This window comes from Rhinolophus hipposideros (assembly GCF_964194185.1).
Source record: "Rhinolophus hipposideros genome assembly, chromosome: 14".
In the NCBI taxonomy this organism is placed as follows: Eukaryota; Metazoa; Chordata; class Mammalia; order Chiroptera; family Rhinolophidae; genus Rhinolophus; species Rhinolophus hipposideros.
The window spans coordinates 37,163,507-37,186,165 of record NC_138060.1 but is presented as its reverse complement, the minus strand read 5'-3'; the positions used below and the strand labels follow the sequence as shown (position 1 = coordinate 37,186,165).

The window sequence follows — 22,659 nt, the reverse complement described above, 5'->3', positions numbered from 1 at the left end:
CTGGCCCCATCCCAACACCCAAGGACATAAGAAAATATACAAACGAAACTTTACAGCCTGAAATTGTGAAATTTACATTGCCTATGCAAAAAATAGTGGCCTCGTCTTGTATCAACTAGGAATTGCATTTAGTTACAAGTAACAGAGGACTCAAAAACCGTGGTCTAAACAGGCAAGGATACCGTCCCTCACCTAAAAGAAGACCTGAATTGGGCAGTCTAGCTTGGTACTGTGACTCCATGGTCGTCTGAGAACCAGTGTCCTATTACTGCTCCATCCTAGTATTTGAGTTGCACCCTTAAAGTCACCACGTGGCCCAAGGTAGCTCCAGGAGCTCCAGCCATCACATCTGTATGTCAGGAAAAGAGGGAGGGGAAGGGACATATGCCCCTTCTATTTTAAAGAGTCTACTTGGAAATCTGAGACAACACACTGCTCTGTTTCTTTGCCAGAACCTACTCATATAGTCATGGGTGGCTTGGGAGGCTTGACTTGGGTTTTTTAATTATCGGGATTGTTCTAAGGATGAAGGGAAGAATGGCTATTGGGAGGCAGCTAAACAGCTTTCCCATGTCTGTACTGTGGTTTGTCTTCTAGAAAGGCTCTGGGTTGAAAAGAGCTAGAGGTGGTCATATGTGCCCCACAGAGCAGGCATAGGACTTCTTGGAGTAGAGAAACACAATCAACCCCATATCTCTGCTACATTTTTTCCCTCCCTTTATGGGGGGGCGGAAAACTTCCTTTTCCTTATATTGTATTGGAGAACTATGAGGAAATGCTAGCTTCCCATAAAGGTGTTAAGTGTGTACATGTTTTGTCACAGAATCCATTCCCACTTTCTTTTAACGCATGTTAATTAAATGACTCATTTACCATTGCCACATCTTTGGTGCAAGCCCTCATATGTTTCCTGGACTATTGAAATAGTCTTTCCATTGGTATTCCTGCCTTCTAGTGCCCCCTCCCCACCTCTCCCCTCTGCCTCCCAACTGAATCTGTCAAAGTCAGTTTTACTGATTGTTTTGCTCAAAAACTTGAGTGCATACAATGGTTTTTATAGGTCAACTTGGCTGGACCACAGTGCCCAGGTATGTGGGCAAACATTATTTTGAATGTTTCTGTGAGGATGTTTATTGGATGAGATTCACATTTAAATTGGTGGATTCTAGTAAAGCAGATTGCCCTCCATAGTGTGGGTGGGCCTTGTCCAGTCAGTTGAAGGCCTGAATAGAACAAAAGACTGACTTCCTCCTGAGCGAGAGGGAACTGTGCAGCAGGCAGCCTTTGGACTTGAACTTCAGTGTTGGCTCTTCTCTAGTTCTCCAGCCTGCTGACCCACCCTGTAGATTTTGGACTTGCCAACCTCGACAATCACGTGAGCTGATTTCTTAAAATCTCTCTCTCTCTCTCTCTCTCTCTCTCTCTCTCTCTCTCTCTCTCTCTCTCTCTCACCTGTGGGTTCTGTTTCTCTGGGGAACCCTGACTAATACAGCACTTCTTCTTTCTCTAGCGTCTGGCCCTACCCCTCTCATCCTGTGGCATCTGCACTTCTCTATGTTGTGCCCTAATGTGTGCCCTCCCCCTGTCCCGCCATACTCAGAATTGCCAGGTACACCTTGTTTTTGCACTCATTTATGAGTATGTCATGGAATGTTTTGCATCATTGAGTATTCTGTTTGTGACGTTTTTCTTCCCAGACTGACTTGCTCTGTGATGTTCAGAACTGTGGCCATCAGCCACATGTGGCTACTTAAATATAAATTAATACAATTCAATAAACCTAAAAGTTCAATTCTTCAGTGTCCCCAGCCATGTTTCAGACGCTCAGGAGCCACATGTGGCTGATGGCTACTATTTTAGGACGGCACACACAGAGAACATTTCTATCATTGCAGAAGGTTCTGTTGGACAGCACTACTTAGCTTTTATCCTTGGCCTGATTAAAATGAAGACACAGGTTTGTGTAACTTCTCCAGACTCTCTGCAGTCTCCCTCCCTCACTATGCTTTCCTTCAGCTTTACGTCTTTGAGAATTTGACAAAAGTCATGGATGGTACCTTCTGAAAACCCATGCATATGCTCTCAGGTGCATACATTTATAAACATGAATTCAAGGTATTCATCAGCTCCCCTTAAAAGTCACCCATGTCCTGTGGATTAATAACCACAAGCTAATACTACATAATGCTTGCTTATATAACAGCTGACACTTCTGCTTACTGGGTGCTTGTTCGAAGCACTTTACCTGTGTTAACACTTACTCCTGAAAGCAATGAGGTAGCATCTGCTGTCACCTGCATTTTGCATTTTGAGGAAACTGAGGCACAGAAGTAAAACAAAGTGTTTGGGTTCCCAGCTAGGGAGTGGCCTGTCCAGGATTTGATCCAGGCATCCTAAATATGTGTTCTAACTTCTACACCGGGGACTAAGGACCCCACTGTGGAGTTTGAGATCCTTGAGGGCAAACATTGTCTCTTATCCTTTTCAAGTCTTCATATGCATGATGCCTAGTAAAGGTGAAATGAATGCTTGGAGAGAGGATGAATGCTTGGAATTGATTATTATATAGAGGCTTAAGGCATAATCATCTCAGCCCTAGGCCATTTGGATTCTTCCATGTGGCTATCTTATACGTTTTCTTTCTTGATTCCAGTGGCTGTACTTTGTTTCTGACCCCTTAGAGCTGGGAGAGGCCCTCAGTCCTCAGAACCTACTTTGCTTAGCAATACCTGCTGGAAGGAAGAGCCCTGGCTCCCACAGAGAGCTCCTGGCATGCCAGCTAGTGCCAACCTTGCCTCCCTAGGCTGCAGGCCCAGCTGCTGCCCTGGCCCTGTTACATGGCCAGTCCTGTCTTTTGCAGAGATCCCTTGGTGGCTTGAAGTGGCTCTGGCTTTAATGGTTATGTGTGTGCTCGGGAAGTGGGTGCTCTGGGGGCTTTGTTACTTTCTGACAGACAGTCTGCTCTGGCCAGGGTCTGCTGGCTTCAGCCATGTTGACGTCTTTGCACATGCATGACAACAGATCCCTCAGCGTTTTATAGCCTGTGCCAGGCAGGGAGGTATGTTGTGCTAGCTCTTAATTACATTGAGCCTTCATTTTCAGCTGCGTGCCCCTGACCGTGAATTTTTTTGGATATCTTCTTGCATGTGGCAGTTAACATTAAGCCAAGTCATGTTGGCTCAGAGGCTGAAGACGGGTTGGAGGAGGAGGGATGACATTTCAGTGACTCGGTTGTTCCCTTGGCTGTGGTTAAGTGTACTAGGCAATGAATGACCCAGGCAAGTCTGAAACCTGGAGAAGGTGGGAAGGGGGCAGCCAAAGTGCCTGGCTGATGAAGGGCTTGGATAGCATCGTTTCCAAGGGCATACTCCTCACCATTCTGGTGGTGAGGACCCACAGAAGTAGAAAACGTGGTCACTGCCTTCAAGGAGTTGGCAATCTTGTCAAGAAGACCAAGTGAATACTAAAATAATTCAAGAGACATGTCATCAGCATGTTCTTCTGTTGGGCAGTTTTCAGAGTGTTTTTCCACATACACTAACTATCCTATAACATGACAAACTCCTGAAAGAATGACTTGGTCCTGTGAATTCAGAGAGGGTAAAATTTTACCCAGGAATGAATTTCCCAAAGACCCACTGGGACCTGAGTTATATATCATTCAGTTTGGCAGAGGCGAGGGAGAGTGGAAGGGGGGATTATTCAGGTGTTGAGAGAATGGCACTCACACTGAATGAGTTAGGGTATACAGTTAGGTCATTCTTCAGGTGAGTTTTCACATCACGTAAATGGGCATTACCGAGGATAAATGCTCCCAGAGAGACAGTTATCAGGTTCTGTGAGCCGCAGAAAAAAAAATTAACAAGGTGCATTAAAATGACCACAGGGAGTTGTTTGTGGCTTATCGTTTGTACTCTAGCTGTACCTTAATTAAACACATATTTCTTTAACATCTGCAGTGTACTGGCTGCTAGACTAGGTTTCGGGAATTAAAAAATTCAGTAGCACAGTCGCTGCTCTTATAAGGCTTCCTACGTCACTAGGCGTGATACTGCTTTAAAAAGATCGTAGAAACTCTCTGCACTGTGCAGAAAGGAGAGGCCGTGGGTACTGGACCGTTTTTGCTGTCGCGCCGACTTGGAATCTCCTGGGCCTTGGGGACTGACCAGGTGTCTCTTGTGATATCGGTGCCTCTGGGGTTGTCTGACTGTTCCCTCTCCTCCCTCATCTCCTTTCATACCCTCTTTGTGGGTCTCTCCCAGGTTTACAGGCCAAGTGTAGAAAGCTTTGAGAACCCTCTCTTGAACCACCCATTCCAAGTCGCAGAGTGTGTTGGTGTTAACTGAAGCCATCTTGTGTAGATTGGGTGTATCCTCTTGGAAGCCCCTTGGAAGTGAAGCCAAGCAGTTGTGTGAGGCGTTGGCTGGCCGGTGACCAGTCGTGACCAGTATCCGACTGAGAAGTTCTTTTTGTGGATCCCAGCCTGGCAGGGAAGGGGCCATCGACAGATACCCGCTTCCATTGTTTCTCCTGAGTGTTTCTTGTCTCAGAGGCATGAGGGAGGTTAATGACTTTGAAGCCATTTGTGTTCATCATATGAAAAAACAATCTCCAAATGGAGACCAGCAGAGCACAGGATTCGCTAGTGAAAGTTTGGCGTGTGGCACGTCCAGCTGAGTGGGCAGGAGGCGAGGACGGAAGGATGCTCTGGCTGCCCCTTTTCTCTGAATCCAGAGAGTTAGCCTCCCTGTGGCATGCTTAATGTTGTCTCCCTCTGGCATTGGTTGTCCTCATAACCTCCCATTAGGTTCTTAATGGGGTGAGTGGGAGTGGGAGGCACTGAGGTCATTATTCTTTGGGGAATGGTGGGTGACTCGTGACACAGTCAAGCACAGACTGCTAATTATTCCTTCCATCTCAGTAGAGCGTGATCAGGGCCTTCCTTAGCAAAAAGGTATATGAAAGTCGGGAATGGAGACAAATGACAAAAGTGCCCGGGAGAATGGCTTTGGATGGGGACGTGTGTTCATCTCTGTGCCAGGTATTGTGGGTGATAAAGTATAAACTACACCACTGTTGGGCAGTGCAAGATGGTCTTTGAAGGAGTTGTCCATCAAGTGCTGGGTTCAGAAAATGGGGAAAGCTGTAAGTCCTAGAGGAACAGGACTAGTCACTCCAAAAAAGAGGCTAAGGAATGACAAGAACTTAATTTTGGCCTGTGAAGTGGCATAAGAAAGAACGTATGATTGCTTAACAAATGAGTCCAGCATGCTGTAGTGGAAAAAAGAATTCACAGAGGATGGGGTATTTGAGATGGGTTTTAAAGGATGAGTAGGAGTTCCTTAGGTGGAGAGGAGGGAGAACGGTGTGTGTTACTGGCAGAGGGAATGGCACGTATAAGAAGGAGTGCTGAAGTGAATCCAGAGGCCAAGTGAGTCTGGACTCGTGCTGCCTGCACCACTCAGCCAATAGACCTACACAGGAGCTGGGTCCTAGAATAAGCGTTTATTATCAGAGCACCGGTGGTCTGAGAAGGCGGTGGGTTAGCACCTCCAAAAACTGCCTTCACATTCTGAGACCGGCTTGGGATTTTTAAGGGAAAATCTGGGCGTCCCTCCAGAGACTACATGACAGTTCCTGGGGTCTGCATGGAGCCTTCCCTCTGGCCATGTGATTCTATGGTGGAGGTAGCAACCCAGGAGCAATGATGGGAGTAGCCTGGAAAGAATGCTAGACCGGAGAGATTGTGACCAACGAGCCTGAGGGTATTAATCATAAGTTTCAGGGTAATTTTCTAAAACGGTACCAGGTGGGACAGGGGACATTCTAAGCTCATGCCACAGGGGTTTGATCTATTACTGTAAGTAGCTCAAGTAAAGGTGAGGCCTGGGACGGGAAGAAGCCTCTACTGTGAGGGTGCCAACTGGGCCCTGCTTCAGAAGGAATGGTGAATGGTTGGGGCTCACTGGTTGGATGGGAAGTGCAAACCTGGGCTGTGGCTCTTTTGTTAGGCCGGGGAGTGACATCATCAGAGATGCTCTTTAGAAAGATAGGACACCAGGTGTCCTAACTGCAGTTGCAGGAGACTAAATTTTTGCCATGTGGCGTTTAAATTGGCCATGTGAGATTGGAAGCTGGGAGACCAGTTACAAAGCTTTTAAAAATAGTCCAGGTAAGAACTGATGCCAGAAAAATCTGCCGAAGTTTACTGAGAGCCCATTTCTTTCTTTTGTACAGAGCTAGGGGGTGGGGAGAGGTTAGGCAGGGCTTGTCAAGTCTTTGGATACTCTACAGAGAGAATGTCTTGGCCATAGGGCTCGGCAAAGTGGGTGTGCAGATGGTGTTGTGGAGATGATTTATTGAATTGAGGGTGCCCAGTGGGTTCTGTGGATTCTTGTCAGGGTCTAGAGAATCAGTGTTTAAGCATCATTGGAGAAGTAGAATAATACACGGCCCTGTGTTGGGGCTTTTCCTCTCCAGACCTGGAGTCAGAAGGCCTGAGTTCAGGTCTCAGTGTCCTTTCTAGCCTTGTAATCTTCTCCCAGTTCCTTAACCTCAGTTTCTTTGGGTGTAAAATGGGTACAACAATACTTGCCAGCAGGACTATAGGCTAGATTTCACAGATGAATACCTGGTACATGGTCGGGATTTAATAAACACCTCTGCCCGCTTCCCTTTATCCTCCTTCCCTTACTCGGGGCAATAGAAGTAGGGTGCAGGGAGGGGCAGGGTGCCTGCAGTTTGGTTTCTGCTCTTAAAAGTGCTTTGTGGTGATAATGTGCTTTGTCATTGTAAGTGGGTGTATTATTTTTTCTCTTTGTCTCTGTCAGGGACAGAGAAAGATCTGAGGGCTTTAAACTGTAGCAGAAGAGACCAAGATTAGAAATGAGAACTTCTGGATGTAGTTGGAATGGTTTGGCCACTAACAAGGTTTTGGGGGCCAGTGTTGGACTCCCCACATTTTGGATGTGTCTTATTTACAGATTACATGTGGGCAAGATGGGCTTGGAGGGATGGGGGGCCCTGCCAGTCTTGTAAATCTGTCCCCTGCTTGGCTAACATCTCGACTCTGCTTCCCCTCAGTGGCAATCCTACAGGTACTTTTTGTTTTGTTTATTTTTTGAGCTCAAATTTCTTCTTTAGTGAGGGCCACCTTTGACAAATAATCTTTGGTCTCCTTAATCTTCTAGTGAATAGCATTTTCTTGAGTTTTGTGATTATGCAGTAGGTACATAGCAAAAGTGATAACTAATGAACCATAAAGACTGTGGAAAACATTTCTTTACTACTTTTCATTTTCATGTTTCAAGTGCATACAAAAGTAGAGAGAAGAACCAGTGAACCATATCCATCACCCATGTCAGCAATTGTGAACATTTTGCCAATCACATCCAGCCTGCTTTTTGTCTTATTTTAAAGCTGTTCCCCAATATTGCATTGTTTCATCCATAAATACTTAAGTATTTATCTCTAACAGATAAAAACCTCTAAAAGATCCCATTTTCACACCTAACAAAATTAATGGTTCTTTTTAATATCATCTAATAGCCAGTCTTTTTTCAAATGTCTCCAGCTATTTAAAAAACGTGTTTTCTTATGATTTGTTTAAAGCATTTGATTAGAAAAGCTGTTGTATTTTGATTTGATAAATATTGTGGACCTCCCCTTGTCCCTTATATTATGCTCTTGCTCAACCCAGTGACATAGTTTTGAGTTTAAGGAAAGAGCTGTGTTGTAGGTATATAGCAAAGTGATAGCTGATTAAGAAGTGCATCAATAGAACTTCTGTTATGGAAAATTTGTAAACGTACAACAATAAAGATGATAGCCAAAGCAAAGTAGCCGGTTGGTTAACTCATTGGCTGATGGACGGTTTGCACATGCTAAAGCCAGATACTGCATTCTAGAACATGGCCTTGTAAGTCCTGCTGTAATTATGTATCTTCCAGCGGTAGCTGAGGCTCTCTGGGAGTTAACAGAGGCCTTGGCATTGAGAAGTGACTTGTTCAAGGTTGTAGACCCAAGACAATGGTCATTGTTGGTGCCAGGAATATACCCCGACCCAGTGCATGGCCTCACAGTGGCCACTTGTCCTGGTCAATCAATGCTAGTTCTATGCAGAGCACTGGAATGTTTCTTCTGTTGGCGCAATGGTGTGTTAGGAGCTGGGGTCTTTGGGGCTTGGAGAGTTCCAAGGGGGGCTATTTGTCCACGAGGTTCTGGTGGGACCAGCTCTCTGGAGAGTGGTCCCTGGAAGTGTTGGCAGCTCTGCTCACAATCCCCAGGTAGAAAGAGGGCGAATCAGGCAGGTGAGGGCCAACCGGCCACCTGGCCCCTCCACTGCAAAGGAAAGAGAGAAGTAGGAGATGAGAGTAGGGGATCAGAGCTTTACCAGGGGCATCTGGTACCTTTGGGGCTTTGACTCCCTGGCTATGGCTGAGGGGAGCGAGATGCTGTTCCCAGTTCCGGCACCCCAGTTCTTTATACACCCACGTCTCTGCTCCTACGTTCTGTCCTCCTCGTGGGAACCAGCAGCTCCTCCTCAGGTGTGAAGGACGGCTCAGAGTTTTCTCATGTTTCTCGAAGGAGAAATATACACCGTGGACCTTGTATTTAATCTTTAGTTGTCATTTAATATTTGATATTATACAAGTTTAATATTAACTGACAATGGCTCAAGCTGAACATGGTAACATTTGCGACTGAGTAAACGTTGATGTGCCATATGTTCAACAGATTTTTAGATCTGTAAAAAAATTGATCAGAAAAATTGAGTCTTAATGAAAATCATGAAAAATTCCATAGCAGAAACTATAACTAGTGAAGTTTGATGTGGATAAAAACTGTTCAGCGGCTGAAATTGATTTGAAATAGAAAAGAAGTGATCCTAATGACATTAATTTTGACTAATTAAAAATTTAAAAAATTAGGAACAGTGGATGTGAAAAATGATCAAGAAACAAAATGGGTTTAATGGAAGTCTTTCTAGAAAATGCTTCTGATGAAAATGTTTGTATCCAAAACATCGTCAGTACCCATCTCCGGCCCCTCCCACAACAGTGGGAAAGAGGTAGGGAAGGATGGGAAGTTTTCAGAATTGAAAGTCTCAGCTTATCTGGCAACTGTAGATCCCTAGGATTGCTCAGAATACAGACAGAAAACGAGCTCGAATAAACCTGAGGACAGATACCCTGTCTGGGGCCCTCGTGGATGTCCATCCTGGATCTCCCTCCCTCACTGAGGCCAGCAGAGATTTCGATCCTGTTTTCAAAGAGTTTTGATCTTCCGTGGCGGGCTTGGAAAGGAATCTGGCATTTTTCTTCATGATGTTCTAGGTGAGGGATGGGTTCTTTCCAGCAGCACATACAACATTCATGATAAAGAGGCAAGGACAAAACTGTATCAAGTTTAAAAAAACACACAAAGATGGGGGCTCCCCACTAGTGTTTGCTCAGGGCAGCAGGGACATTGTCCTGACCCCTTGGAGGGGGGGGCCATCCCAGCCAGGGCACTAACCCCGCAGGAGGCGCCAGACCTCCCTGTGTTGCCGAGGGTACTTCCCTTTCCTCTGTGCTCTGCTGTCTCACGTGGATGTGGATGTGACCGTCACTCAGATCAGCCTCTCCCTCACCCCAGGCTGGTGACTTTCTGACCCACGTTAGAAGGAAGTGGGACAGTCCCATCTTCCATTTCATGCCCCAGTGTCCGGGAGTTTCCAGAAGGCTCTTGCTGCTCCACGGTTCCCATCAAGCACTGGGAGTTGCATGCAAATTGAGCCCATTCATTCCCAAGGAAACTGGAGTATCCTTTTGGGTTTCAAGTGCTAATGCTGTTTAGAAGGGAGTGGGGAAAGCAATCCATTGAGGCTGTGTGCTGAGTGGGTAAGCTGTTTTGATAGATGAAAGGATTTTGACTGTCTCATGCTTCCCTGTGTCTCATTCAGCCACCTCACTGCCCTGTGAGTGGGGTCCATTGTTCCCAGGAGCAGGCGAGGAGACAGTGTTGGGTGTAGGAGAAGGTAAGCTCAGAGAGCTTCAGGGTCACTTCTAGACCTCACTGTCTGACCCCCTGACTCCTGACTGAATGAGCTCAGCTCTTAGAGCCCCCGCCTTGTACTCTGGAGGAAACACCATGCTTTCCTTGGTGTCTGCCATCTTCCTAAAAACCCCTCTACCCATCCTGATATATTGAGCAGTGGCCAGTGCGGCCATAAGTAGGTGAAGAAATGAGACTGAACTTAGCTTTGTGAGCAGTTTGTAGCCCTAGCAGGGGGTGTTGAATAGAAGTTTAGAAGGAAGGCTCTGGGTCAGGGTTTGAATCTTGACTCCACCCTTGGCAGCTGTGTGATCTTGGGCAATGTATGTAACTTTTCTGAGCCTTGGTGTCCTTTGTAAAAAAGGGATGATAAGTGAACTGACTTCTTAGGGTAATTTTGAGATTTAAATGAGGCACTGTACTCCCAACACCTTGTATGCATTATCTCAGAATAAATGCTCAAACAGTCGCTGCTATGATTTCCTTCATATTTTTCTGTATCCACACTCAAGGGTCTGTTAGTAGGCAGGTACTAGATTAGTCTCGTCTTGCGGGCTCTCTCCAGGGCTTGGAGCCACCCCAGCTAGAGTACGGCTTTGGGTAACCAAGTGACAAGACCCCTTCTTTTCAGTTTCCACAGCTAACTGGCTGGCGTGTTCGTCACACCTTCATGAGGCTTCAGTGACATCTGCACGAGTCACAGGTGGGAGGCAGCAATCCTGCCCAGTTTGAGTTCCCATCTTATCTTTGGCTCCTTAGCAGCAACTCTTGATATGCATTAGTAATAAGTAGACTGTCCACTTGCCCAGTGTGTCACTTGTCCAGTGATTGTGTCATTGCCAAAGTTACCCATGTAGTACAAGAATAGTGCCCCTTGGGGTCAGGGGCTCTGGTTTCCAGCCACCAAATAGCTGTGTGACATTCAGCAAGGTGTCTTGCTTCTCTGGGCCTTCCTTTGAAAACTGGAGTGATTGACCTGGAGGGCATGTAAACTTCTTTCTATGCTGTATATTTGCATTGGTTGCAAATATCCAGATGCTCTGTTCCTTCCTGAGACCGATTATGGCGTGGAGTGGAAGTCGAGTCATGTGGCCATGACTGCAGACTCTCCCATCTGGCAGCCTCGACAAAGACAGATCTCTCCACCCCACCCCACCCTTCCCCCCGTCGATGACACTGAAACACCCATGCGTTTCCAAGTGCTTCACAGTCACAGCTGGCCTGGGCCAGTGACTGATAAAGGTCACTCGTCAAATTCATTCATGGGCAGCCTCTTAAAATTCTCTCCATAGAGCTGTTTCCATGAAAGCTGTTAGTGTCCATGCGTCATGAAGATATTTAAAATTTTTCCTGGGCTGCATCTTACAGCTCAAACCCAGCTCTGCTAACATTTTCCTCTTCAGTATTGTTCTAAGCAGAGCCTCAGCTCTTTGGTTTGCTAGCTGGACACCTCTGCTGTGAGTGAACTAACTACCAGGGAGCCCGTGAGTGCAAGGCCCTTACTCAAATAGCATATTACTACTAGGGCCTGGGTCCTTTGTTACAGTTTGAAGGTAAAACTTAGTGGCTTGTGCCAAAGGTTTCTAGCAGCATCTTTCATATGCTGGTGAGAACTAGCAGCTCTTTTGGGGACTGATAAGTGGGCTTCTGACTTTCGAGGTCATGTATCCTATTATGACCCTGGGAAACAATCTCGGAGTTCAGCCCTCCTCAGAGGTGTGTGTAAACTCTTAGATGCCACCTGAATTTCGATAGCCACTTTGGTGCCTAATACCCTTCCTTTGAGGACTCTTCCCTAGGGAACCTTTGAGAAATCACTCTTTCTTCCTTACATTCCCATAGCACTTTACGCCTCTGTCACTTGTCACCGTCTGTCTTGTGTTGGAGTTTGTAATGAACAAATCTGTTAACCCTGACTAAGTTGGGACCCCTAATTTTGGGGTGGGCCCCTCATCTCCAGAACTCAGCCTCCAGAAGGTACTTTATCAATGTCGAATGGACTCTATTCTGCTAGTGAGGGTGTGATAGAATGCTCCTTCCTTGTGTGCTCCTGTCTGGGCAGATGGAGGACCCCACAAGGCCTGCTCTCACCTGGAAGAACCATGGGTGGGCCAGGAGGCACTGGGTCTGGAGCAGAGAGTTGTTGGTGAGAGCACATTGTCCTGTCTTGTCATTTCTCAGTGGGTTGATCAGTTCTATAGAGGGTGGGTCCCTTGTCCCTACTGGTAGCTGAGGCACACCTGCGTGGATGTGTGGTCCCAGGGCACACAGTTGGTCCACAGCAGACAGGTCCCTGGGTCAGTGGTTGAAGCTTTCGCTTGGCATTCATTCAAGGCCTCCACGCTTGATTCCTTTTTGAAATTCCAGTCTTTGTCAAGTCTCTTAAGATACGTACTGTGTTTCATAATGCTGCTTCTTCCTGGCCGCCTGTCCACCCCACGTCTTTCAAACCATCCCAATCTTCAGTCCTCAGTTCACGATCAACCTCCTTTATGAAGCCATCCTCAATCCCTCCTACTGAAAGTAATGTTGCCTTCAGGTCCCCTTACTGTATGTATTTCCCTCCATCCTATGGCGCTCCCATGTATAGCCTTGTATTACAGACTTCCGAATGTCCACTCCACGCCTGTCTCAGCTCCCTAGTTAGTCATTGCCCGGAGGGTTGGATGTGATAGCCAAGTCCATGTTCACTGAATGATGGAGAGTGGCACCCATGGGGCCACGAAGCTGTCCCTTGCCTGGGGACTGATGGGCTCAAGACTGATTTTGTTCCCCTTAACTATTTCCAAAATGTATTCTTAACCTGTGGTTTCTGACAACTTCCTCTAAGTTATGTGAGACTCACTCTGGTGATGGGTTGGGGCCCTGTTGTTCTCCTCCGCTCCTCTCCTCAGTCCCAGGGGCTGCCCCATGGGTGTCCCCCAAGCTTATGTAACTGGCATGGGGATCTGGTTAACCGAGGGCGAGCCAGCATTTGGCAACGGCTTGCCTGTGCTCTGATAGGGAGTTCACGGTGGGTCTATGAGAGGGTGACCGGAGGGTTTATTGCTGAATTCTGAGGTAATCCCATGGCCCAATCTTGGGGGAGGCGTGCCTACTGTACAAAAGAAACAGAATGTGAGTCAGTATGTCATTTTACCTTGTCTAGTAGCCCCAGTAAAAAAAAAGTAAAAAGAAACAGGTGAAATTAATTTTAGTAATGTATTTTGTTTAACCCAGTATATCTAAAATATTGTCACTTCGTTATGTAATCAACATGTAAATTATTGAGGAGATGTTCTTTTTTCGTACTAAGTCTTTAGAATTTGGAGTGTTTTGTTCTCTGTTAATGACCTTTCCAATGCTCTCTGGCCACATGTGGCTGGTGGTTGTCAGTCTAACATGGCCAGCTGCAGGGTTTGTTGATTCTCCCACTTGATGTTCCTTGAAAGCAAGTGTGAATTGAGTGGGGGCCTGTCTGGCTGAGTGATGGCACAGGGGTGGGACTCTGTATCTGGAGTCTCCCCAGCTTTGTGAGCTTGGGGCAGGCCCGGGTCTCAGCCACAGTCCCACTTGTGGAGTGACGCTGTTGGTCCGTGGTCTCCCAGGACCTTTCTGGTTCTGACATGCCGTGAATTGGGCCACAGATCTGGGCAGGGACAGTGTTGGGAGCCACTATGTCCATCATGGCATCGTTGGTATATGGCAGCTACTCTGTGAAAGGCCCTTGTTGGCTATGTCTGTCCCAGGAGGGGTGGGCTTGCCATCTCTGGCTCTGACCAAGAGTTGGCATGTTTATCTGGTCTGTTGGGTTCTGGGCTGTGAATATTGCCCATTCACCTACGTCCCCAGCATTGACGAGGACCTGTAGGTGTCAGGCCTGTTTCCAGCGTGGAGAGGCAGAGACAGACAAGCACGGCGCAGCGCTCGAGGCACTCGTCTTTTGGAGCCTCTGTCATTTCCTGGCTTCTTTCTCACACAGGCTCAGCTGGAAGCTCAGAAAGCCACTCAGGACTTCCAGAGGGCCACGGAGGTGCTCCGTGCCGCTAAGGAAACCATTTCTCTGGCTGAGCAGCGGCTGCTGGAGGACGACAAGCGGCAATTCGACTCGGCTTGGCAGGAGATGCTGAATCACGCCACCCAGAGGGTATGAATCATAGCTGTGTGTGCCTGCGGGGGCTGTGTGCCTGGAATTGTGCACATGCATCTGTGTGTGCAAGTGTCCGTGTGCGTGTGGGCATCTGGATCGTGGCACCTGTGTGCACGAGGGTGGGTGTGCGAGCATTCCTCACATTGCCCCTTGTCCATCTGATCCAGGCTACCGCCTGGTTGTTACAATTCTGTTTTCCTTAAGCAGAGGAAAAAGACTCCAAGGCATGTTCGCCAAAAGTCACAGGTTATTTCCGTCCGTGGGGTCTCTGTGGGGCCTGGTGCTGAGCAATCCTCAGGGATGACAGTCACCCAGTGCCAGGGGTAGTTCGCTGCTGCTTCCCTGTGTCCCTTGTGTGTGTAGATCATCCCTGAGGGTCTTCGCTGTGGATCGGGCTCCCCAGAGGGACTAGGTGGTTTTCCAGGGTCTCCTCCCACGGAGGTCTGCTGGGTTCGAAATCCCAGGTGGAAGAACATGGGCTGGGATCTGGGAGCCGGCATGTGAGCAGAACGTGGGCCGTGTGTGATCTTTACCCAGCTTTGACTTCTGGCTTTTATGCCATCATTGTTTGGCCTTTTACCAGCTCCCATGACCTGCTCTTTCTGGCCACATTGCTCCACATCAGCAGTGGTGGGACAGCTGCTTGGCTCAGCTGAACTTGTTACCTCTGCCTGACTACTGGGTTTCCTAGGCGTCACAGAGTGTTCCAGAGACCTCTCCCTCCTCCAGGCTGGTTTGCTGCGGGGTGGGTGGGTGAGCTGACGTGTCTTCAACAGCTCCAACTAAGATCTTGGATGGAAGGATGCTGTAGAAGGGGTGGGAGCTGCAGCTCTGGGCTGGACTCCTTGAGAAGCCGCCTGCGGGGCCGGGATAGAAGTCAGGAGTTAATGCCAGCAGCCTCTCCCTTTTCACTGTCATCTGTCACAGTGGCTCAAGTCCTTGGGAACCTGATAATTAAAGATGACCTTGTACTTCCTTAAATAGAAAGCCCAACACACAAATGATTTGACTCGAGTCAAATCTCAAATCCTCTGTTGACTCTGCTACTTCTCTCTCCCCCTGAAGCCCAAGACTCCTGGCCTTGGGCATGTGTGGCTTTGGGCTTCCTGCCCCCTAGTGGACACGATGCTTGGAGAGCCAAACACAGGCTGGAACAGCTTTCCTGAGTCAGCTGATGAAAAACCAAAGCAGAGGTTGGAAAGCTTTGAAATTTACAAGCCACAGCCTGGCAGATGTGAAAAGGCCAAAAAAAAAAAAAAGAGCTCCTTCCAAGAAATTAGCTGAAGGTCTAATTTTCCTTTTTGTCCTGCCTCTACCCCAACCGGAAATCCAAACCAGCCAGTAAGAAACCATTTCAGAAATCACTCAATCTGCTCTTTAAAAAGAACACAACATGATTTTGCTTTTTCGCTTTTCTTTTCTTACTGAGTCCCTGGGCCCTAGTGGATGGTGAGTAGCTGGACAAAGAGGTGTCCCCAGGACCTCCACATGGCACAACTAGCCTCGTTCACACCATTCTTGGGGTTGTGCAGTATGCGACTTGTGGAGCCGTACCAGACTGCCCTGGGCCTCCTGACATTATGTGGGGCTCCTTCGGTTCCCTGGAGGGTCGTCTGATGTGTGCCTTCACTGATGAGAGGCCACCAAAGGTTTTGGGGTTGTGGGGATAACCACTGCAGATTAGCAGGTGTTTTGGGTCACAGGCCAGCATCTCCACCCTGGGGCAGCTGTTACTCTTCCCAGATTCCTTCACAGTTGCCTAGGCCTGAAAGGCTGCTCCTTGAACTGTTGAGGGAGAAGGAGAGTTCGAAACTGACACCAGCAAGACGGCTGGTGGCAAAGCTTTCCCTGACCATATCCTTGCGTCATTGAGAAACTCAGCCTACTGGAGGCGGTCTCTCTGAATCTGATGGATGGGGTAGTCGCTCATATGTGTGGCTTGGCTGTGAACCTCCCTCTGGGATTTAGCATTTCCCTGAATGGGGTCATGTCGTCCACTCCCAGAGCTTCGTGGACCTAGCACACTTGGCTTGCTGAGTGCTGGTTGATGATGACAGTGAAGGGTCTAGAATATGTCGCCTGCCTTGTCTGACTTCTGGGTACTCCAGGAAGCTAGTTTCTTTAGAAGAAGGGGGCTTCATCTCGCCCTTTTCTTATAAAGGAAGTACTGATTAAGGGTCTAGAGAAAGAGCCAGAATTCAGAAAGGTCCAGGGCTGTCTTGAGCAAGTGGCAGTGATTTGGGCTGCATGATTCCCCGTTCCAGGCACAGTGGAACAACGCGGGCCCCCACGTTCCTTGCCTGAGGCCATCAGTGTGTCCTCTTCATTCCCCTCAGACTTACAGTGACATTGCAGCCCCACTTGGAGCTGTGGCTGAAGGCAGTGTGCTAGGAGACTAAGCGATGACAAGCCCCGGTTTTCTGTTAGGCCACATGCAGTGCCACAGACGGGGACAAACGGATAGTTCTCCACTTAGGGCTGGGGTCAGAGGCTGCCTTGGAAGCTGCGTGAGGCAGAGCTGCGCAGCCTGCACTTGCGTGGCTTCCTGGGAGTGCGGGGCCCAGAGTCCCAGCTGTTCACTGCATGGGGCTTTGGGTGCAGCGGCTCCTCCAGCTTTGTCTGTTTAGGCCTTGAAGGAGCCTTTATGGGAAGGTGATAGCTTTTCACCCTCTGGGAGAGGAGGCCTGGCATCCGGGAGGGAGGGATTGGCTTTTCTGATGTCTGCTCAATGAGACCAGATAGAGGAAGAAGAAAATATGACTTGGAAATGGGGAAGCACGAACTATGAACTGGCAGCAGGCAGCTGCTGGAGAGGAAAGGACGCAGTCAGCCTCCCCTCCCAGGTCCTGGCATGGAGATTGCCTGGCTGTATGGGCCTGAGGCCTGGGATGGCACCACCCCCCCCCCCCCCTTCCACACAGTGGTGAGAAGCCAGCTTCTTGGGTCCCCACCTCCCAGGAGTGCACTAAGAATCACAAAACAGCCCGAACCAGCTGAGGGCCTGAGGAGACGGGAGACTGCCTTTCCCAGGGAGAGGAGGATGCTGTCTTAGCCCTGGGATGTTGGGGATGTAAGTGGGGGGAAAGCTGCAATGTGACGTGGCGGTGCCGTGCTGGGAGAACGTCTCCTAGTCTGTTCAGGTCATTCTGCTGGCGTGGGACCCACCGAAGAGGCCTAACCTGGCTGGCGTGTCCGTTTAGTGGCCATCAGCATCTAGGCAGAAAGGCCCCAGCCCTTTGAGTATGTCCAGTGTGCTGCCGGGAGACAGTCTCTGGAGACCCAGCTGCCTGCCTGCCCTGAGGCTCCCAGGAGGGGACCAGTTGGGCACTCCTGGACCCACACCTCTCTGTTCTGCTGACCTAGGAAGGGGGGCAGAGGCCTGTGGCTTCCACAGAACCCTGAGCACAGGCCGGCATGCTTTTTCTCCAGGGCCCGCTGCCCTCATGGCTGCCCAGGGCCCAGTGCTGCGGCTGTCCTGGGTCAGACTTGGGCAGCGCCAGTCTGGCTGCTCAGTCAGGTTGACTGGGCCTCAGACCCTGCCATTGGGCACTGGCTGTGGTCAGTTTTGGGGGCAGGCCCAAGGCACAGGAGTGCATCTCGGTAGCTTTTGGGAGCCCCAGGAATGCCTGACTTCTTAGTCCTGTAGGCTGAGGCGGAGGCACCCAGAACCTAACAGGGAGCCCATGGGTCATGCCCAGAACAGGGTCTCCTCTGAGGAGAAAGTTCTCAGGCATCGCGAGGGAGGCCAAGACTCTGTTCATGTAGGCTAATTATTTTCTACAGGAGCCTCTAAGCTCTGGGAAAGGAGGTGGGAAGCTGAGTACTGCCCCCCAAAGTCTTTGTGAGTCTGAGTGCACATCTGATTGAGATGACCAATGGGACAATGGACGTGTGGCTAGACACGTGGAAGAACCACAGCCTAGGCCAAACCAGTTTCACCAAAGTGCTTCCTCCCTTCACGTCCATTGTCCCAAATGCCACACACTGAAGATCCCTCTTAAGTGCAGCCCTGCTGTCAAGCTCCTGGCCGAGCTGCTGTGGCCTTCCTGACAGCCCGGGTCCCACCCTGCCTTGACAGGCACTTCAGCTAGGCGTGTCTGTACCCCAGGGGGTAGTCTCCAGTGTGCCTTGTGTACACAGTAGGTGCTTAATCAGTGCATGCAGCTCTGAATTGAATATGATGGTGGTAAAACTGAAGAGCAGGCTGGTGGTACAGAGATGGAGGCAGGCTCTTGGAGTCCAGACCAAATCGCTGTCAACCTGGGCTTTGAGGAGGCAAGGGAGGCCCTGGGAGGCCTGGGGCGATGGTGGCAGGCACCTCTGGTCTGCATTGCACGTGCCCAGCTGGTTGCTCAGTTCAGCTTGCACTGCCTTGAGGCCTTCAGGGACTTGTTTGGTATCGCTTCCTTTTGTGGCTCACCTCTCCCCCTGTGGCTTTAGCCTCAGAGCAGAGCTGCCCTGTGCCACCCTCCTCCCTTGTTCCCCGTTCTTTCCCCACCATTGCAGTACACACCCCACTCATGCCTGATTCTAGACTTAGATGGAGGGGCTCCTTGGTTACCTAGGAGATGTAACCAAGGCGACATGCGTGGTGACTTTCTCCTTGGGGGCTGAGTTAGGGATTGGAGGAGTTGCTTCCAAGACCCGAAGGCTGTGTGCATGTGGGGCAGGGGAGACTGGCACAGGACATGGCAGACGTGGCCTGATGAGGGTGAAGCAGGGGACTGGAACAGGCTGTCGCGCTTCACTGGCAGCATTGCCAAGGGCTTGGAGCTTTTTGAATGTTTAATTTTAGAAAGCTTTCGCTTCTTTTTGCAGACTAGGGCCTGAGATAGCTGAGGGCCCCTGTACAGCTGGTGAGAACCCTGCTTGTTACAGGGGGACCCTACCTGTACAGCTTCAAATCACAGCCTTTCTAAGTCAGTATCTTCAAAATGCTTTTCAGACAGCTTGAAGGTGAACTCTGCAACAAATCCTCTCGTTGTGGAGCAGCGCACCCTCAGTATGTTGTCTTTGTCTGTCTGATAAGCTTGGGGCTTTGAGTTTTCATAAAGGTTACAACAGTAAATCCTTAGAGTCTGAGATTTAAGACGAGCCTGTGTTTATGCAGGGGATGTGTTTAGTGCATTTTATTGCTTTGTGACTCTGGTATTAGAAGCAAAGGGAAAGGATTGATTGTCCTGGCCCTTTGGTCTTGGTGGAGAAGTCATTTTAGCAAGCATGTCACCGCAGGCCAGCTTAACTGAGTTCCCTCCTCGTTCCCTTTTCTGGCTTTGTTTTAATTCTGTTGTCTTAAAAAGTATCTCAAGCATTGGAACCTTTGTTAAAAGATATGTATTTTAAAGAAAGTAAAAGCATTAACTCTCACAAATATAAAATGTTTTCATAGCAAACATTTAATTCATTAATCAAGGAGGGAACTGATGAGATGCTCCAATTATTTCAAAGGAGAATTTTAAAAAATCACTTATGTAGAAAACGGGATGCTGAAATGAATTTACAGACAGATGCGAAATTGGTCAACATTTACACGGCAGTCAATAACCAAATGCATCTCCACTAGGACACAGTCCATCTTCATTTCTAGGGATAAGAGTCATTTGTATTACTATCCATTTTCTATAACTTACAGGGTTGTAAAATAGCTCCAGGACAATGAAAGCCAGAGATAAACTGCAAGAGTATGTGAGACAGGACACCCAGTCATTTTTATGCTCATTTCAAAGTCTTTCATAATTTTTCCTGATACTTTAAAAAATCCTTATTGTAAGTACATAAACTAACCTAGGGCTGACTATGGCTTTTGACGGGAGGGGATGGTACAACATCAGCGGCCTCCGGCCCTGGGCTTCTTTTAACCTCCAGTTAAAGGTACAGTGGTGCCTTCCTAAAATTGTCCTGCTGGGTCTGAGAGAGTAGACCAATGATGTGAGAGCCCTCTGGGCAACTCCCTGATGCTCTTCAGGTAAAACAAAGTACGGCCCTCTAGCCTCACTCCTGCCTCTCCAGTGCATTCTACACTAGTGTGAGTTGTCAGTAGAAGACGGTCAAGAAATTGTGAGCTGCTTACCTGGCCTGAACTTCTGTTTATTCCTTCATTGTCTCTCCTCCAGGCAGATCTCATTCTGATACTTTTCTTTGGTTAAGAGGAGAGAGCCTAGACTGACACATGTCAGGGAATGCACCTCTGAGATGCCATGTTTTTGGCCATTGAGGGCTCTTGATTATTGGTTTCTAAACTCATTTTTATCAACAGGCTTAACAAAATGTTCCCACTGGAATTTCCTACTGGTTTGCTCTCTGGGTTACGAATTTTTTTGAACCTCAAAATTTGATATAAATGATTTAATACTAATTTGTTTAAATGTAAAGTTCACCCCTCCTGGATCCTGGATTCTTCTGTGTCCATCACCTAATTCAGGGCCCAAACAGCTGACGTCATGATTGCCTTGTTGTCCTGATGCTGTCATGCCTGGTTTTGTTAGGTCTCCCATTTCCTTGATGTCTGAGTTCCCTCGGGTGCTATTCGCCCATTTGGCTGCCCATCAGCCCCTGCCCCAAGGTGGGAGCAGGAGGAGAGGAGCCCACGGTGGCTACTCAGAGGCGGGAGGCCTGAGGAGGAGGAAGAGGACATCGACTGAATCAGAGAATGCTTCGTATTTTTCTCTGACTTTTGGTTTCTCCTTGTTTTCTTTCCTGGTCATTGCCACAGCCAATTTGACTATTTAGTCCTATCTGATAAAACTTTTACAAAATAGAAAAATAGGGAAAAGTAATCCTGTTCTGTTTGGAAGTTAATCTTAGTGTGCCCACTAATTGCCTCAAAAAATATTTTTTAAAAGTTACATGACTAATACCCCAACAAGGAACTGTTCTAGGCTTGATGGGCTGACCTCTGCTGTCGTTTGAAGGTCATGGAGGCGGAGCAAACCAAGACAAGGAGCGAGCTGGTGCACAAAGAGACGGCGGCCAGGTACAATGCAGCCATGGGCCGCATGCGGCAGCTGGAGAAGAAACTCAAGAGAGCCATCAACAAGTCCAAGTGAGTCTGGACATGAAGGTCCCAGGGGGTGTGTGGTTGTCCCCCTCTTCCTGTTCTTCTCATCTTTTCTGTGCCTTGTACTCAGGGACCAGCCTCGCTAGAGGCCCCTGGCCAGGCTCCCTTTGCCCCAGACATTCTGTGTAACTCCCAGAGAAGGTGCTCAGTGGTGGGGCTGCTCCTGGGAAACACAGGAAAAGGAATTTCAAAAGCAAACCCATTACATGGCCCAGTGGCGGGGCCTCAGCTTACCTATCATTATAATGGAGATGAGCTATGTACACAATACATGTTCTCTGTGCACCAGGAGCTGATGAAATGGTGCAAGACTGGTTTTAATGGAGGTTTTTTCCAAGCTCTTGTCACTACCACTCCTATATATTTTTATACAATAATGATCTTGGAGACAAGTCCCTGCTTTGCTCACAAGTGCTGGGCCTCCAAGCAAAAGAAACAGGACTTGGGATGGCCTAGACCCAACGGCCAAAGACAGACCCAGATCCATCTGGTGGGTGAACAGCTCAAGAACAAAGCATTGGTCTACTCTGACTGCTCAGACACCAAAGTTCCTAAACGGAGACAGGGTCTTCTGGCTGATCCAGGACCCAGGGGACTAGCAGAATGTTCGCATTTCTTGTCCTCTCTTGCCCATGTACTGGCTGGTCTGTAGACCACTGATACCTCTAGTCCTGGACAAAGCCCAAGAAGACCAACCTGAGCCCCCATCCTTTCGGCAGCCCTGCTGTGCTCAGTGAGGGGAGGAGCGGTGCTTCTCCCTTCCCTAGCTGACCTCAGCAGACGAGGGTGTGGTTGGAGGCAGCTCCTTCTCCAGCCTTATGTGCTATTCATCCTTAAGGAGCCAGCTTCCTTAGGAGAAGAGACCCAGGCCATCTTAGCTGCTGGGCACACCAGAGCGGAAGCTGAACCAGGGTGCAGGGGCTCCAGGATATGTGTCCTCACGTCCCCATATGTTAGGTGAGCCCAGCGGCTCTGACTGGCATCTGTGTCCATCTGGCCCCTTCCACTCATGGCCTTGTCTGAGTTTACTGAGTCCTGGAAGGATGACCTGGCCATTTGTAGCTAATGCCTCTTATACACCTGTGGAGTTTATTGTGGTCTTGTGTTGTATTATACTTACGGGTTTCCTTCCTGTCTTTCACAGGCCTTATTTCGAACTCAAGGCAAAGTACTACGTGCAGCTTGAGGTATGTGTGGCCTTTGACTTGGCTGCTGATGGGATTTTTCTGTACTTAACACCTCACTTTCTGTGATAGCTGACTTTCAGAGGGCACATTTGCTACAAGATAGTGGGGAGACACATTCTTGACTGAGTTTGCAGGCCTCAGAATGGTGTTGGATGAGTCTTGCATGGTCTCTGAAATTCTCCGTCAGTTACCGTCTCTCTTTTACTGGGCAGTGGTTCTCAATATGCTCCTGGGACACGCAGCGTCAGCGT

General features: G+C 48.6%; 1 protein-coding gene across 1 annotated transcript in view; it reads left to right on the top strand.

The window, feature by feature from the left end:
• SH3BP5 (SH3 domain binding protein 5) overlaps window positions 1–22,659 on the top strand; it is a 65,073-nt gene that overhangs the window by 37,667 nt on the left and 4,747 nt on the right. The window contains exons 4-6 of the mRNA XM_081072708.1: window positions 13,997–14,161; window positions 21,076–21,206; window positions 22,366–22,408. Coding sequence (XP_080928834.1) covers window positions 13,997–14,161; window positions 21,076–21,206; window positions 22,366–22,408 — 339 coding nt within the window. The remainder of the gene's footprint in view (window positions 1–13,996; window positions 14,162–21,075; window positions 21,207–22,365; window positions 22,409–22,659) is intronic.